At 57.8% G+C, this 18022-nt stretch overlaps 4 protein-coding genes across 4 annotated transcripts; all 4 read left to right on the top strand.

The window, feature by feature from the left end:
• Positions 1-56: 56 nt before the first annotated feature.
• On the top strand, positions 57-1811 carry LBRM_31_0040 (hypothetical protein, unknown function; the record flags this gene model as incomplete). The annotated part of the gene is made up of 1 exon (XM_001566955.1): positions 57-1811. The coding sequence occupies one exon, from the start codon at positions 57-59 to the stop codon at positions 1809-1811; it is 1755 nt and encodes a 584-aa protein (XP_001567005.1).
• Positions 1812-3835: 2024 nt separating this feature from the next.
• On the top strand, positions 3836-6994 carry LBRM_31_0030 (conserved hypothetical protein; the record flags this gene model as incomplete). The annotated part of the gene is made up of 1 exon (XM_001562172.2): positions 3836-6994. The coding sequence occupies one exon, from the start codon at positions 3836-3838 to the stop codon at positions 6992-6994; it is 3159 nt and encodes a 1052-aa protein (XP_001562222.2).
• An 824-nt stretch (positions 6995-7818) lies between these two features.
• On the top strand, positions 7819-8676 carry AQP1 (aquaglyceroporin; the record flags this gene model as incomplete). Its single annotated transcript, XM_001562167.1, has 1 exon — positions 7819-8676. One exon carries the CDS (start codon positions 7819-7821, stop codon positions 8674-8676), a length of 858 nt encoding a protein of 285 aa, XP_001562217.1.
• A 2088-nt stretch (positions 8677-10764) lies between these two features.
• LBRM_31_0010 (putative 5-methyltetrahydropteroyltriglutamate-homocystein e S-methyltransferase) lies at positions 10765-13077 on the top strand (the record flags this gene model as incomplete). The annotated part of the gene is made up of 1 exon (XM_001562162.2): positions 10765-13077. One exon carries the CDS (start codon positions 10765-10767, stop codon positions 13075-13077), a length of 2313 nt encoding a protein of 770 aa, XP_001562212.1.
• Positions 13078-18022: the final 4945 nt, after the last annotated feature.

The raw sequence follows: 18022 nt of genomic DNA, 5'->3' as shown, positions 1-18022 counted from the left end.
ACGCAGTTAGCACATCCCCTGTGAGCCACCCCTCTTGCCCACAGAGTCCCTCACAGATGCTTACAGAACGACGTCCTCCTCTGTGCTTAGTGCCCTTCACTGCTTTCCTCGTCCGCTTCTTCGCTCCTTCACACACACTCGCCCCACACGGACCCACCGCCATGTCGGCTATGCCTCCCCGAAAGCCACAGAGGGAGGAGGGCAGTGGGAATGTAAACGCGGAAGACGTCCAAAAGCTCCCATGGACGGCCTCGAGCGACGGCGGCGGCGCAGTCCACAAGTCCTGGATGATGAGCTACTGGGACGACCTGATGAATGAGGAGATGGACATGCGCCATGCTCCCATCCTCCTTCCGTGGCGCATTGGCCTCTTCCTGCTGACGAGCACCATCACTCAGAACATGAACTACGTTCTCGACTCTTTTGCCACGATGGGCTACTTATCGTGGACGGAGGCGCAGCAGAGGCAATTTTACTCGCTGTGCTACAACATGCTCTACCTGGGCCCGGTGTTTGGTCTGATTGTCGATATGATTCGCGTGAAACGCGAGCGCTTCCGCCCCGTCATCATAATCGCCTGCGTCATCAACGCCATTGTCTGCTTTGTCTGCTTTGCAACGAAGAACATCCAAAACCAGTACAGCAGCGTGCTCGTGCTCGTCTGGATTATGCAGGTGGCGACGATGTTCATCTACATGCCCATGAACGCTGTCGTGATTAACTACGGCAACCGCCTTGTGGAGTCGCCTGGTGAAACGTCAGCCCGTATTGGCGGTCTGATGGCGCAGGCGATGGTGTGGCGCACGGCAGGCTCTCTGATCCAGACCATCTTCTACCAGTTTGCCTACGGCAACCCGGCGCAGCCGCACGTCAACAACCGCTGGATGTGTCTTATCGCTGGCATCTGCTGCTGCGTGCTGATTCTGCAGGTCCTCTTCCTCACGAAGCGGTACTACTACACGGACTACCGCAGGGTCGATATCCGCAACTCGGAGCCCGTTGCCTTCTACCGCAATACGCTTAACGTGACCAAAATGGCCATTTCCCCTCACAAGGAGGCCTTTGGCGGGAAATTCATGTTCACCCTGTGCTTCACGTTCATCTACTTTATGCTGCCCGACGCGCTGAACAACACCAGGTTCTCCTTTGAATATCAGTTCACCAAAACCTTCTCGCTGGGTGTCAGCCAGGCAAACTCCATCCTGGGCTCTCTCGGCGCCCTGCTCGGTGCACTGGCGTACGCGTTGTGGATGTACTTTGCGCAGCGCTCCGAGTCCTCGCACGGTCGTCTGTTCCGTGCCAACCCCCTCCTTATCTGCCTCGCCGGCTGCAGCGCCTGGGCCTTTGGGACCTTCTTCCACTTCTGGGGCGTGCTGGGCAGCACCAACAACAAGTTCAACTACAAGGTCTTCATCCCCATCGAGTCCGTCTTCGTGAACGCGTGCCTGCGCTTTGCCTTCATGCCGACACTGTCGCTGGCTGCTATGCACACGCCGCGCTTCTACGAAACGGCGGCTTTCCAGCTCTACAGTGTCAGCACCTCCGGTGGCGGCGTGGTGAGCAGTGCTGTCACGGCGGCCTTCATGTCGAGCTTGGGTGTCACCACGGCGACGGGCTACTGGAAGGCGCTCCTTCTCTTCATGGTGTTTAAGTTTGTTCCCGCGATCATTGCGCCAACGTTGCCCAAATTTCGGGAGGACGAGACGCTCCCAGTGGCAGGGGAGCGCAATCAGTCCCCAGACGAGGAGCAGGTGCAAGGGCAAGAGCTGCCCACCGCCAATACTAAGTCCGTTGATGTTCGTGTTGTGTAGTGCTCTAACGTAGCGGCCACGATTGCGCAGATCCGCGACTTGCTCCCTCTCTCTTGAGCTCTCACTACCATTTCTCCTCCTCAGCTGTACGCTTGGCGCTTTGCGTTTTTATCCCCGTACACACCACAACAGAGGAGCAGGTGAACCGGCGATTTCTTCTCGGCAGGCTGTCAGCCAATTTTTCCTTTCCGCTGCTGACTCGTCACTTTCTCTTCTACTAGCTTGCCTCGGCTCATGGGTCACCCATTCCTCATTCCCTGTCTCTCTTTCCGACAGCCTGAGTGGTTAGCCTCCGGCGCGTGACAAACAGGCAGTAGAGAGAGAGAGAGGGACGGGGACTGATTCGCGCCTCGGTGCAGCGGTTGCGGTGTGCTGCCTCGTTCCCACGAGCGCGTATGTGCAGAACGGGAACTTCAAAAAGAATAGACGGCACACGTTGCACGTTCAAAGCGGCTGCAGCTGCTGCAGTTTTACGTGCACCGTGTGCCCAGCATGAACGGCTCCGTACTTAGTTAACGAAACACCACCCCTTTGCAGCTTTTTTTTGGTCTAGCGCTTATGCACTTTTTTCTGTTCTTACTCCATCTCCCCGATGACGTGGGATATCTCAGTACACTTGCCCGGTGTTCAGTACCACCATCCCGCGCTGTGTGAAGAAGCCAGGCAGCCCCCCCCCCCCTTCGTATCGTTGCCAATGCGCCGAAGCACCTCTGGCGGTGGCAGGGTCAAGGACCCACAGGACATTGCGCAGGTCGGTGCGATGTATCGGTACTAATGTCCGCTGTTGGGTCCTGGATGGCGCTGTGTCGGAGCAACCTGCGGCAGTGGCACCATTTGCATGACGGGCAGAGTGTCAGCGCAACTCGAGCGTATCCCAACCTGGCACTCACTGCCTACCGGGGTGGGGAGCCTGAGCCACCTCTCGAGGGATGCACCACGCGGCGAGCGGCATGATGAGAGCGGCTGTCAAGCGACCATCGAAGCAGTGCGTGTGTGTGTGTAGTTTGAGGACGAGGCCGTGCTCGGATGACTGAGCCCCTGTATTGCTCTAACATGTGCCTACCGAATGACATGCCCCACGCGATGGGCCCGGGTGGGGTGGCGTTTCAGTCACGCACCTGGACAGAATTGAAGGGTTGTACGAGAGCATATTACGTTTCTCTTTGTCCTTTTTTTGCTTTTGGTTTTCTCAGTGTCGTGCGCGATCTTCGAGGCTATCGCGCTCTACGAAGCCCCATGACCGTCTTACCTGTGTGTGTGTTTAGGGAATGGAGAGTGAAGAACGGCTTCCTCAGCTGCACTCAAGCACAGTAGCGTGTGACGGGAGAACTCTTTCGTTTCACCCCTTCGCGAGGTAGCCGTGCATACACCTTGAAGCAGAAGGAGCGGAGCGAGAGAGCCGAAGCACTTTAACTGAGTTAGCGGCTGCTGAGTAGTAATGTTCATAGTACCGGCTCAGGGTGAAAGCGGAAGGTCATCCCCTCCGCATGATTTAATAGCCTCTTTCTTCCTTTTCTCCCACAGCTCAACCGCGCTGCTCTTTCCGGCTTCCCGGCCTCGCTCTCTTTTTCCCTCCGGCAGGGGGTAATCGGTGTGCCCCGCCAGCGTGATGATTTGCACATCGGACGAAAACACTCAGAAGAAAAACACCGGAGAGCAAGCAGTCGGGGCGGCCGCCTCGAAGAACACAACGGGGGCTGGGCAGCGCTGCTCTGCCCGTGAACCTCTTGCTGCGTCGCTGGAGAGCAAGAGCCATGTGCGCTCGCCACTGGTGTGCTGCGGGTCTACGCACAACCGCTGTTTTTGTGCCCCGGGTTGGGGATACCCTCCACTCACACTAAATGGTAGCGAACTCTCCTTCCGATGCAGTTCCTATCGATCACTCTCTACCTGCCCCTCTTCTCCGCTTCATGCATTCTGACCAGCCATAGTTCGTTGGGTGTCTTAACCGAAAACACGAAACACACACACACACACGTCAACAGATTGCCTTCGGGCTGAACAGCGCTGTTGGTGGTGCGGCAATGGCGCAGGACTCTTCCTCCGTATGCCGCATATGCCAGACAGGTGATGCGCCGGTCATTCGTCCGTGCCAGTGTGAGGGCACCATGGCATATGCGCACCCGTACTGCCTGGCGGAGTGGATCGCCTCGCGTGGGGAGCTGTCGTGTGAGGTGTGTGGCACAGCCTACACATTTCAGGTGGCTGTGGAGGACGTGCCACCTCTCGCATCACTGAGAGGCTTGCAGCTGGCCGGAAAACTCCTTGTGCTGCGACCGTTGCAGCGCCTGTGCGGCGTCTTCTTCACACCGCTTCAGGTGCTCGTGTGTTGTCTCGTCGTCCTGCTGGTCAGCGCAGGGATGTGGTACAGCTGTTTGGTGTACGTGGTGCTCCACCACAGGGCCCTCACCGAGTTGGCGATCTCTACCGAGCTCTTCTACATCTTTGGTGCCGCGATCACCATTGTACCGCTTGCAGTACTCTGGGCCTTTGAGCAGTTTCGAGTGTGGGTGTTTCTGCACGAGGACTACGTCAGCGGCCTCCCACCGGAGACGCCCCTGCAGGCACCCGCGATTCCCGCCCTAGATGACGCGGCCACATCCGCTTTGAACGAGGCATTCATGCGATGTAGTGCAGAGTCACAGAGTGTTGCGCGCCACCGCTACGTTACCGTTGCCGAAGTGCAGATGAACAAACGTGCAACACTGCAGCTTCTCAAAGCCAAAGTGCGCGCCAGCCGAGGTCTCGCTCGGCAGCTCAACGTCTGGAGCTTCGGTCCTGTTCGGTACGCTGCAAAGGTACTGTTCGTGCACATGATCGCTGCCAGCGCTGTTGTCCTCGGGCACGTCTCCCTGAGTAATCTCAAGTTGCTTTGCCACGGCGCCGCCGCATTGTGTAGCAGCTTGCTTCCGCCGGTGGACCCCTCGCTGCACCTTCAAGCGGCTACAGCCGTAACGTCCGCCACAGTGCCGCCGTACGTGTACTGGGTCACCGCATTCGTGGTGGGGTTGATGGAGTGGCCGCACATCCTGCGCGCTGCGGCGTGGTGCCAGCGAGTCGTTGATGGACGACTGTCGCGCCCCCTCTTTCTCTGCAGCCTCTTCACCCGCAGCACCGCCTTGCTTCTTGTTCTGGTCCTTGCGTGGGCCACTGTAATTCCTATCGTCGCGTACGTGTGCCTTTTCCCTTTCTTTGTGGAGGGCGACCTCGCCGTACTGATGGAGCGCCGTGAAGCGTGGCAGGTTCTTCGCACCGAGGACCTCCTTCCGCTCCATTGCAATGATGCGGCACGCGACCCCGCATCTGCCGCGAAGCCCCTCATACAGCCACTCAACGTGGCACGAGCACTTTTCACTGTCCTCCCTGATGTCTGGCGAGGTGAGTGCCCGCCGCTGTTCGATACCGCGACATGTGGGCTGGGGGTGTCTCAAGGATCTGCACTCCCGTCCCCGGCGTCTTTAGCTGAGTTCCTGTGGTACGGCGCTGGGGTGCTGATGCGAATTTCATCCTTCTCCACATGGCTGACGCTCATTGGGTCGATGCAAACCACTTTGCTGTGGCTGCTCATGGGCACCTTTGTGATGCTTTCGCCATACACGCTATTCGCCCAGGACCTTGCGGAGAATGAGTTCTTCTTTGCCTTCCTCCGGCTGTACGGACGTGGCTTCTGGCGGACGCTGCTGGAGGTGCCGCTGCTTGTGGCTCTGTACACGGCAACCGTTGGCTTTGGCGCGTTTGTCAGTCTGCACCACCTATTCCCCGAGGCGTTTCCAAAGTCTCTGACGTACCTTTCCCTCTACTCGCTCGAGAAGCAGGATATACACTTCCACTTCCTGTACTGCTGGTTGAGCATTCTGAGGCGGCTGCAGACGTCCGTGAGGGGGTGGCTGCGCAGCTGTTTCCTCTACCCTACCGTCACGACTCCCGAGGGACAACAGCGGAGAGGCCAGGGGGTGGAGCGCGCCGCTTACGCCGCCTGTTTGGTGTGCGCCAACGTACTGATTGGTGCAATGGTAGAGTGGGCCTCGTGGAGTTTGTGGTTTCCCTTTCTCGGGTTCGCCCTCAGCGTCCTGCGCGTCGCCCACCATGGTGGCAATTTAAACGCCGCGTTTCCGCAGCTGCGCCGCGGCGTGCAAAACTGGAAGATGCAGGCGGTCATGCTGTGCTTCTACGGTGCCTCAGTGGACTTCACCAGAGTCGAGACCTGCATGTGTCGGCGACTCGTACGCGTCAAACCGAGTCGAGTGGTGCGGGAGCTGTTGCAGGGAGCTAGCGGGCGGAACGACAGGATGCTGGTGCAGCTGTTGTCGTCGCTCTCCGATTTCCACAGCAACGGCGCAGTCGTGTGCTCGCGCGACACACTTCGACGACTCACCACAAAGACGGTGCAGCATGTCGCCACACTGCCGCGCTTGAGCGTGGCCGCCCTCCTTGGAGTGGCTGTGCCGCTTCTAGTGTGCTCGCAGTGGCACCTGAACTATGTGGACCGTATTGCGGCAGACTACATTGTCCTGCCGTTGTGGTTCTGCTTGCTGCTCCGCTGGATAACGGGTGTGCTGGCAGTAGGGACGTGGGCACTGGTCGAAGGACTGTTCCTGCGCACTTCCCTCTTTCGTCGCTGCCTCGAGTACGCACCGCAGCTGATCGAAGGGCCCCCGTCGCTGGAAGCTGTCCACGCGGTTTTGCTTCCTTTAGTCATTCACAGCGGCCTCGTGCGGCTCACTATCGCCGCGCTCACCTCTCTCTCCGACGGGAGTGTGCTTCCAACGTACGAACAACTGTTGGTACTGTCAGCGCTACTGCTTCTCAGACTCACGCACCGCCCGACGCAGCTGCACAATGCCAGCTTTGACAGGCTTGCTCGCCTTCAGATGCACCGGATCATCATGCAGTTGCTGTCAGGTCATGCTGCCCCGCCTGCCCCACCAGAGCCTACAGGCGACGCTGGCGAGCCAGCCGCTCGCGATGAAGAGGGTGGTGCACAACCGCCGCTGCAGGAGCAGCACATGCAACCTGAACTACAGTCACCGCCTGTTCAGGAAGTCGCCGTTGCCAAGCCGTCGAGAATTGCTCACCTGCGCGCGCGCTATGCCCGCTGGGTGGTGTCACAGACTCCTAGTGATGTCGTGCTTGCCGCCTACACGCAATCGCCATTCTCACAGGGCGGGGCTACTGGATCATGATGCAGCCGTACACGTCTCATCTGTGAAAGGTGATCGAAGCGGGTCCGGTCATACAAGATCCCTTGGCCCAGTGTATTCGTTTGTTTGCGCCCGTATACTGCGCACGCCCCCCCCCCGGCCGACCTCACACTGCCCCTTCGCCTTGGCGATAGCATTCAAAACAGCCGTCGCGGCCTCACCCCCGGGAAGAGCATGTTATCCACTCAGCCTGCTGCAAAGAGGGGCAAACCGCGCGCGGGCAGCATGCGTAACTGCAGCTGCTCTCTTTCCCTGCCAGGGCGCGCTGCACAGCCGTCCGACACGCGCTCGCAACGAAGCGGCCGAGGAAGACACCCCCACACACGTTTTTTTCTTGCAGCGGCAGCCTCACACCTCCTTCTCCGCCAAGGCAACAGAGACGCCGGCAACGCAAGCCCAATGCCCCCTCTACCCTTTGCTTGCGCAAAGCCTCTTAAGAGTTCACTTTGACTTCGGCGCAGGAAAACCGCCTTGTTGGCTGCACCTCACTTCCTCGCCATTTTTTATCACGTCGGCTTTCCAGCCGGATCCCTCTGCTGGCGAATGCCGTCCCTTGAACACTCTGCCCTCTTGTATCGTCTCTCTTCTTCTTTAAACACCCCTGATGCTTCTCTCTATATGTACGTGTACGTGTGTATACTACACATTTCATTAGCAGCACCCACAGCACGAGTTCTCGCCCCCATCACCTTCATTCCCCAACACGCAGGCCTTCTCAGTGGACCTAGATGAGCGTCGACAGAACCCCCTATCCCTCCTATGAGGGCGAAGTCCAGCTCTACCTGCAGAAAGAGGACCCGGAAGGGATGGCGATTGAAAACCACATGGACGAGGATCAACAGCAGAGGCAGAAACGAGACTTGACGGCGCAGGATACGTGGCCTCTTTACCGGTACCGATGGTGGATACGCGAGTACGTTGCCGAGTTCTTCGGATCGTTTTTCCTCCTTTCCTTTGGCATCGGCGTCACCGCAACCACCACGTTTCACGCCGGTAACACAGCCTCTTTTCAGACAAACGTGAGCTACCTCGCAATCACCTTGGGATGGGGTTTTGGGCTTGCCATTGCCCTTTTCATAACTATGGGTGTGTCCGGTGGTCACTTGAATCCGGCTGTAACACTCGCCAACTGCGCCTTTGGCGCCTTTCCTTGGCGTAAAGCGCCAGGCTTTATGTTAGCCCAGCTTCTCGGTGCCATCTTGGGTGCGGCCAACGTCTATGGGCTCTTCAAGCAGCACTTTGACGACGCCGGGGTCATGTTGCTTCCAAACGAGACGATGGCCTCTAAGTTCAGCGGTGTCTTTGTCACATACCCGAACGTATCGAACGTCTTTGCGGTGTGGAGTGAGATATTCAACACGATGGTGCTCATGATGGGCATTCTCGCCATCAACGATAACCGCATGACACCCGCCGATGGCTACAAGCCGGTTGCCGTGGGACTGCTGCTTTTCGTCATTGGTATCACGACAGGTATCAACTCTGGATATGCTCTCAACCCTACACGCGATCTCGGACCCCGTATATTCACAGCCATGCTCTGGGGCAAGGAGCCATTCACCCTGCACGGCTACTACTTCTGGATACCTATCGTCGGTCCGATTGCTGGCGCCCTTCTTGGCATGTTCTTGTACGTCTTTTGTATAATACCGAGCGGTGCGTAGAGCTGCACTGCTGCTCTAACTTGCTCTGCCATGTATACAACGTTTAGAGCTCGTACGTAATGACACGTTATCCTTTGCTTTATTACTACTACCCATACAATATACTGTTTTACACTTGACCTGATGACCCGAGGCACCTCACTGCTGTATTAACATTGAGAACCAACTCTGTGGAGAAGCCAAGAGCCTGCAGTATTCCCTCGCATACGACTGTGCAAACTCTTGTAACTGGCAAACATATACAGACAGGTGCTGTACTAGGGAGGCTTACAAGCATCATAAAGCTTGGAGCAGCTAACCTCACATCCTGTTCGCAATCTAGCGAATAAACAAACCCTCCTGCTCTTTATTTTCCGCTGTTGCTGCGGCGTGTGAGTGTTGGGCTTAGTCCAGGAGTGATCCTGGGCTATGTGCAGTAGAACTGCAGCTGTTTCGACGATCTCCGACAGTATTGACAGCCCCTATTGCTTGAAGTAGCAACAAGGTAGCCGTTGTGGGGAGAACTGTGGTTGTACGTGTCTATGGGTGCCCACGTGCTCGCCATGGAATAGACACGTTCCCCCCCAAAATGCTTTCTCGTTGTCCAGCTCCCTTGTTCGTCTTGTTTTATTTTTTATTTTATTGTGCTACCCCTTAGCACTGCTTCTGCCAGTTATTTGGTTGCTGTACGGGATTTTGCGCAGGGGGCTGCTATTGTCCTCGGCAGGGGGGAGCATCATCGCAGTCAAAGACAGACTTGTTAACCAGATGTTGTCTCTTCTGCCCCGCGCTGCTGCAAAGGTGTGGAGAAGCAGGCCACTCTGGATATCTCTGTATTTGTTCCCTACGTGATGCGCGTGATAAGATATATGTTTGCTTTCAAGGATCACCGCGCATAACTGTCCACAGAGTGTGCGGGCCCTGTGCCGAGCATCTTCATTGGCGTTCTCTGTTTTGTCGTGACGTTCTTCTCCCACATTCCACGTGGCGGTTACAACAACGATCTTACACTGTTGCACGTTGGCATTTTGAGGAGGTTTCGCGTAAAACCATACGAGTGTACCCGCAGCTCTGTGGACGCTTGCCCAGAACAGCCAACAAGAAATGAGGAATCCAAGACATTGTCTTTTCTTGCCTGATTGTTTTGATGGCTTTTTTGTCGAGGTGTGTGTGTCTTTCTGCAGTTTCCCGCCTTTTTTTTTTCATAACACTGCCGCGTGTTTGTGAGCGACCGCAGTGTAGAACTGTCTTGAAAATGCAAAACGTTTTTTCTCCTATTTTTTTGTTTTTGCTGAAACCAAAATGAAGTTTGTCTCTGCGGCTTTTTTTCCTCCACTCTTTTCGTGCCATGTTTGCTTGAAAATGTGCTGTTTCCCCCTTTTCGGTGCTTCTATTCAATGCTTAAGATGAAAGGAAGTCAAGGCGACGAATTGTATTATCAACCGTCTACTCTTCCCACTATCTCTGTCCTATTCTACGGCGCACTTCGTACGCAACCCACCCACCCACCCACCCACAATGCCACTGCAAAATGGGAACTCAGGAGTTGTGAAGAGCGGATCCTACAGCTCAGAGTACCCTGCGCCGAAACAGTGAGTTTTTTTGTTGTTGTTTTCTCAGCGGCTAGGATGCGAAAGACTCAGTGCCCACGAGATTCTTCTTGCAGGAGGCCTGGTTTGCCTCTCAGGCGCCAGGTAAGTATCGTGGTATCAACTGGATGCTGATGCGGACTCAAAGAGAAACGATATACTTTCCATAGGTTTCCGTCGCTACTGACGTCCCAGCGGCGAAAAAAGAGCACGCTGTCAGCGTAAGGTAAGCTGCGCTGTCTACCCGCCTTCGTAGAAATGGAGTAGTTTCCGTGCCGAAAGGCTCCCTACTGACACGCGCTTGCGCTGTTCAAAGGAGGGCAACAAGGCTCGCCCCCATGCTTTCCCCTGAGATCCACGAACAACGTTTGGTGAATGGTAATAACAATGGAAGTCCTCTCTGAAGGCCACCACAGCGCAGCTGTTTCTCCTTTTCTTTTTTCTCACTTCTCTGTGGCACTACCTGCAGACCCCCATCGCCTTCCTTTCAGTTCACTTCCCTTTTCAATCGTTTAGTGAAATGTCTTCTTCCGTGACGACGCACACACTGGGCTTTCCACGTGTAGGCGTGCAACGGGAGCTGAAGAAGACTCTCGAGTCTTACTGGCGAGGCGACTTGACAGAGGCTGCGCTGCGCCAGGTTGGTAGTAAGCTCCGAAAGCGGCACCTGCAGGAGCAGAGCGAGAGGGGTGTGTCCCTTCTCCCTGTCGGAGACTTTGCGTGGTACGATCATGTGCTGACGACCACTCTGATGCTGGGCAATGCACCTCTGCGTCACTGTGCTAACGGGGATGCCACTGTCAACCTCGACACCCTCTTCCGCGTGGCCCGCGGTCGCGCGCCAACCGGCGCTCCCGCGGCGGCGTCTGAAATGACGAAGTGGTTCAATACGAACTACCACTACATTGTGCCAGAGTTCACGAGTGCGTCTGCGGAGTTCAGCGTCTCTTGGCCGCAGCTCTTCGAGGAGGTTGAGGAGGCGAAGGAGCTTTTCGATGCGAAGCGCCTGAAGCCGGTACTCCTCGGCCCCGTGACGTACGTGTACCTGGGCAAGGTGAAGGGCGAGGAATTGTTTGATCGTGCATCCCTGCTTCCGAAGCTCGTGCCGGTGTACGCGGGTATTCTCAAGCGCCTGGCGGCCTTGGGTGTGGAGTGGGTGCAGGTCGATGAGCCGGCGCTTGTGCTGGAGCTCGAGTCGAGCTGGAGGAATGCTTACCAGGAGACGTATCGCAACCTGCGCGCCGCGGTTGGCACTGACGTGAGGCTGCTGCTGACAACCTACTTTGAGGACGTATCGCATCACCTCTCGCTCATTGCCACCTTGCCGGTGAATGGGCTCCATGTGGACCTGAGCGCGCAGACTCAGTCAGTTCTTGCGGTGGAGCGTGCGCTACCGGCGGACTGGGTCCTTTCTGCCGGCGTGGTAAACGGGCGAAATGTGTGGCGCTCGAATCTGCTGGACGCCTACCAACTGCTTGCATCTCTGCGGAAGCAGTCCCCGGACCGTGCTGTGTGGATCGGCACATCATGCTCCCTCCTGCACTCCCCCATCAACCTGGAGTGTGAGACGGGCCTCGATCCGGAGGTGAAGGAGTGGCTTGCGTTTGCGCTGCAGAAGTGCGGTGAACTAAAGCTGCTGGCGGACGCCGTCGTCACTGGAAGTGAGGCCGCTGTGGCGGAGTACAGCGCCCCTCTCCGTGCTCGACAGGACACGGAGCGCGTAGTGCGCATGGCGGTGCGCGACCGCGTGGCGGGCCTGACCGCCGCCGACGCCTCTCGTCTCGACCCCTTCCCACAGCGCTGGCTCGTGCAGCAGGAGAAGCTGAACCTGCCCCTGTGGCCCACCACCACCATCGGCTCCTTTCCGCAGACAGCCGAGTTGCGCGCGCAGCGCCTGGCGCACAAGAAAGGCCGCGTGGGCAAGGAGGCGTACGAGTCGCAGCTCAAGGAGCACATCGCGTACGCCATCAAGCAACAGGAGGACATCGGCCTCGACGTCCTCGTCCATGGTGAGGCGGAGCGTAACGACATGGTGGAGTACTTTGGCGAGCTGCTCGAGGGCTTCGCCTTCACGGAGAACGGCTGGGTGCAAAGCTACGGGTCGCGCTGTGTGAAGCCGCCGATCATCGTCGGCGATGTCTGGCGTCCGCACCCGATGACGGTCTCATGGGCTGCCTACGCGCAGTCCTTGACGTCTCAGCCCGTGAAGGGCATGCTCACTGGCCCAGTCACGATTCTCTGTTGGTCGTTCGTTCGCGAGGACTTGCCGCGAGAGAAGGTGACGGAGCAGCTGGCGCTCGCAATCCGTGACGAGGTGTGCGACCTCGAGCGCGCCGGCATCTCCGTGATCCAGGTGGACGAGCCGGGACTGCGTGAGGGGCTGCCGCTGCAGCGGAGCAAGTGGGGCGAGTACCTGGACTGGGCCTCACGCTGCTTCCGCGTGAGCACGTCGGGTGTTGCCCTGCAGACACAGATTCACACACACATGTGCTACGCGGAGGTGAACGACGTCATCCACACCATCGCGGCCATGGATGCCGACGTGATTTCCATTGAGGCTTCTCGTTCAGACATGGAGCCACTCACTTCGTTCGCCGACTTTACCTACCCGAACTGCGTCGGCCCGGGGGTGTACGACATCCACAGCCCTAACATCCCCACCATCCAGTCGATTGTCGACTTGCTGCTCAGGGCGACGCAGCACATCCCTGTCCGGCAGCTATGGGTGAACCCCGACTGCGGTTTGAAGACTCGTACCTGGGATGAGTGCCGCGCGGCGTTGCACAACATGGTCGCCGCCGCCACTGAGTTGCGCCGCATCAAGCCACAGTGACGAGAAAGCCGTGTGTGTGTGTGTGTGTGTGTGTGTGGGTAGAATGTGTGCTGACTGCGTCGAGGTAATCTCGTGCGGGCCGCATTTTCGACATGCTCCACTTTGAGCTGATGCGAACGGATGCTGCAAGTGCACCTGTCGCTCCTGATTTTTTTGTTTTGTTTTCCGATGTTGAGTATCAAAGCAGCGAAGGGGCGTTTGCAGAGCGACAGTCGCCTCTTTCTCTCTTTCTTTGAGGTGCAGCGGAGTTGTGGATAGCGAGACAAGGAGCCTTCGCATTGGGGTTATGTTGTGAGCGTCTGTGTTCCATTTTCTGGCTTTTATCCCTATCCCTTTCCTCTCGCTCGCCAACCGGAGTATTTTGCCTTGCCTCCCCTCTCCTCCCTCGTGGTTGTTTCTTCCATCACTTCAATCGTTTCCCCCTCGGCAAGGTGCCCCACTCAGCCATGTCCAGCAACTCTTTTATTCTTTAACTACACATACTGTAATCACTTGAGCACTTCTTTCTGTTTGCCCGCTGAGTTGCCATAGCGACGTGTGCACTGAGCAGTGGGCAGCTCTTCTCCTCCCAACATCTCCGGGTGCCTCACCCGCGTGTGGGAGCCGTTGTGAGGCACCCGGAGGTGCTGCAAGGCTGTTGGACCGCGTTGTCATGAAAACAGAACGGCTACGACAGCAAACTTTTGTTGTGTCTCGCATGTTTTTTTCGAGTCTTTTTTTCTTTTGTTGACGGCCCCCCTCCCTTTAGTAGGCCACGTGCTGTCGTTTTCGTTTCCTCTTCAACTGTGCCTCGCACGCCTATATGCGTGCTAATTTCTGTTGTTTCAATGTCCCTGTTCTGTCCCAGTCCGTGACTGAAACGCCACCCCACCCGGGCCCATCGCGTGGGGCAAGGCATTCGGTAGGCACATGTTAGAGTAATACAGGGGCTCAGTCATCCGAGCACGGCCTCGTCCTCAAACTACACACACACACGCACTGCTTCGATGGTCGCTTGACAGCCGCTCTCATCATGCCGCTCGCCGCGTGGTGCATCCCTCGAGAGGTGGCTCAGGCTCCCCACCCCGGTAGCCAGTGAGTGCTAGGTTGGGATACGCTCGAGTTGCGCTGACACTCTGCCCGTCATGCAAATGGTGCCACTGCCGCAGGTTGCTCCGACACAGCGCCATCCAGGACCCAACAGCGGACATTAGTACCGATACATCGCACCGACCTGCGCAATGTCCTGTGGGTCCTTGACCCTGCCACCGCCAGAGGTGCTTCGGCGCATTGGCAACGATACAGAGGGAGGGGGGGGGCTGCCTGGCCTCTTCACACAGCGCGGGGAACTGGGGTCTGATGCTCTGCTGAGGTGTGCCACGTCATTGGGGATGCGTGGTAGAGCAGATTCCCGCCTGATGCTCGTATTCGCAATGACGTGTTTAGCAAACGCGACAGCTCTGCCTCACCACCCCCTCTTTCATATCGAAACACCTTTGACTGTCGCATGTTGTTGTTCAGCTTGCCAGCATGTACAGCCCGCTTCGAGCTGCTTGTGCCACTCTTCCCCATTTTCCTGCCTCTTTCGTTATCGTCCACATTCACATCCCTGAGCTCATCACCGCTTGTGTCCGAATCTATACATCCGCCCAGCAGGCGGCGATTTCAAGGCACCTCTTTTGTCTCTCTTTACGTCACCGGGCTGCTGTGGTGACCAACCATGCAACGTGCGACGGACGAGCCGCAGCTGTAGCGTGCATGAGCGATGTCTCCCCGGGCAATGCTGCGACGAGTTTAGAGCCTACCCACGAAACACCCGTGCCACCGCTGGATTGACGGTCTTCTCGATTTGAGCGAGCGAAGTGCGGGGCTCTCACTGATCTGTCTGATAGCCTCATCGAAGAGCAGTCGCGCTTAGCTCTGTCGCTATGTGGGCTTCACGTGCGCGTCACATTTTCTCTCTGGGGCCCCCTGTCCTGGAAACGATGGTTGTTGGTGCGGCTCCTTCGCTATTACTGTTGCACACCCCCAACAGGGACTCCACAATGATGCAGCAGTGCGTGGTGGGTCTGTGCCTGGGTACCCACTGGAGTACTGGGGGCGGGCTCTGCGTATCATGTCCGCGCTTGCTTCCTGGAGATGCTGCTCTTCAACAGCGTTCTTTCGCACACTGAGTGTGCGTAGGGTGTGGTCCTCTTCGGTTCTTCGAACGGCTGTGCTCTCACCGAGGGAGGCGTGCTGCCGCTTCTGTTCCCGTGGGTGCTACGCCTGGTTCCGTTTCATGGACGACGCCCCCTCTGTTTTCCGATCTGTGCGGTGGGCAGCAGTAATGTGTACGAGACGCAGTATGTTTGTCGCACAGCCGAGTTGCCTCGCCTGCTGCCACGCCAAGTCTGCTACCTCTCTCCGACCTGCAGCCGCGTCCTCTCTGTCCGTCTCTCTTTGTGCCACACGAAAAGTGCGATCTGAAGGCGGGATGGACGCTTGTTTTCTTTCGCCGTTGCATCGGCGACTGCCGTTGCTGTGACTGTGAGGGAATCGGATGAGATGCAACAGCGAAGCCTGCAGAGAGAGAAGCACCACCGTCGGCCCACTCTTGGCACACATTGCTGAAGTTCTCCTTCTGCTTGCACTCGCCGCTCGCTCGTTGCTCCGTCTTCTGGCCCTATCACCAACATCCTTTTCGTCGTTTGCCCTGCCTCGGTGCTCGTCTCTGTCGGTCGACTTCCCCCACGATTCGCGTTTCTCGAAACTCCTGCATCGTCATCCCCCCATTGACCTGACAGTAGGGAGGGTGCCTTTTTTCACTGCATGTTGGGAGGCGATCCACAATGACCTCATGGCATACGAGGGGTACCGGCGCACCGACACTCAGTCACACCACCTTCTTGGCGCCTTGACAGCCGACACCCTTGCCCAAATGCTGGGTTGTGCCCGGGCAGTCGCACTGTTTGGAGTCGCCTACAGTGTGTACGCCGAGGTGACCGCAGGCGCCGTGTGAGGCGGGAGTCTGCCGTGCACAACGCTGGCGAGGCCCGGTTACCCTTGAGCTGCGGAGCATCTTGCTAAACGCGTCGGACGGTGGAGCGCGCGAGTCGGCGATTGCCACTACACGGCAGCCCCTAACACCTGTAGCGAAGAGTATTTTCTGGGTCCACCGCTACGCAGCGGCAGCGTCGCGCACTGCGGCGAGCGCCACACTTCCACTTTGGTCTTTGAAGCCGCCGGAGGGCATCTCGACTCAGAGAATCGAGCCCTCTTCTTCACCGCAGGTCCCGCTACGCCGCGGAAGCTGTGTGACCTTTGTGCTGGTGTCTGCGGGCTCCCCACGCTCCACTTCATCGGCACTCCTCCACCCCGACTTAGGGTGACCATGGCGCGCCCTCGCTTTGAGGTGCTGATCATACTGGACCCCGCGGCTGCTTGCCACCCCAGGCAGCCCTCTCTGCAACTTCGGGGTTCGGCGTTTGCCGCTCGCTGTGCGGCGTCGAGTTCCTGTGCTGCGCGGATTTGCACAGTCTAGTGGCGCTGGCAGGTGCGCCCCCCTTGTTCACGACCATTGTCACCGACGGCGCAGTGGATGGCATCGGCAGCAGTGATGAGTGCACACTGCTTGAGGCTGTTGGCGGCCTCGGTGCGTGTCAGCAGCTCGAGGCGGTATAGTTTTGGCGGTGCACCGCTCTCCCGAATGTCGCTCCGCTTGCTCCGTGCACGTAGCGCTGCGTCACGGCGGTAGCACACTGCGCGGTGCGCAGCATTCAAAATCTCGGTGAGTGTGGGGAGCTGGCGAACGTGCCACCCTCTATCGGTGCACCGCGCGCCGAAGACTAGCACAACCGGCAGGCGACCAGCAGCTATAGAGCCCTATTGAAAAGCATAGCTGCATCGACAGCATTGACGGGCTTGGCAAGTGTGCGCTGCCGGAACGCGCGAATGTGAGCCAGTGCTGAGGACCACGTAGTCCTATAGCCCACGGGTGGGCGCCTTCAGAGTCATGACGATGAACCCCATCGAGGGTGGGATGAACAGCATTCATTCCCAGCGCACATGAGCTGCGCTGGAAAGCATGAATATCTCCTCCTGCCTGCGACTACGCAGCTTTTCACGTCTAGCCGCCGCATATTGGTTGACATGTGTGATGGCACAGAGGAGCCGCACTTTTGCCAATGCCTCCTCCTGTCGCACTGTCACTCCCTCCCCCTCCTCGTGCGGCTGGTGAGCGGTATGTTTCAGTAAGAAAGGTGAAGTGTGTAGGAGGACAGCCCTGTTGCGTGCATGTTGTTCCGTCCCCAGGCCGTATTGCTGCATGTTGTGCCGCGTTTCCGCCGAACTTCCCTGAGGAAAAGGGCAGCTGCGCTAAAACGGAGCGCGGGAGCTGCTTGAGGATCGCTGCGGCAGCTGGGCCACTTGCGCCGTTGGTGAAGCACAGTCTTTCTGTCTCATCTCCAGCGGCGTTCCCGTGCTCCACACCCAAGGGGTCCTCCCGATGCCGCGGGATTGCGTCAAGGGTGTCGTTTGCTTCGCCCATCAGACGAAGGCACTGCATCCGCTTTTCCGTCTGCACGCCCCGTGTGGCTTACAACGTACTGCGTTGCTGTCTGAGCGCCAGGGAGTGTGCCGCCCTCAACTGTATCGGCACACGGGATTGGGCGCTGAGCGGTGTGTCGCTTATGACACCCTGCTTGCGTGGTGGACGAGTGACGATGCTGTCTCAGCTGCTCGCTGAGCGCTACAACTCGACCCCCTTGTCCTTTCTTGCGCGATGGGGGGGGGGGGGACGCCTGCATCGCTTTGCAATAGGGCGTAGACGACAAACGTGCTGACCCCGTTTCCCCCTTTTCACGGAGCCGACGTGCCTCAACTCTCGTCGAGGCTCTTTTCATGCTTCACCTCACTGGCTGGAAAATGGATGACGCGAATGTGCCGTGGTGTGGCGTCCTCCAATGCGCTTCGCGCGCTTTCTGCT

Source organism: Leishmania braziliensis, chromosome 31 (assembly GCF_000002845.2).
Source record: "Leishmania braziliensis MHOM/BR/75/M2904 complete genome, chromosome 31".
Classification (NCBI taxonomy): Eukaryota; Euglenozoa; class Kinetoplastea; order Trypanosomatida; family Trypanosomatidae; genus Leishmania; species Leishmania braziliensis.
The sequence above is the reverse complement of the archived record's forward strand: the minus strand, read 5'-3'. Positions and strand labels throughout refer to the sequence as shown.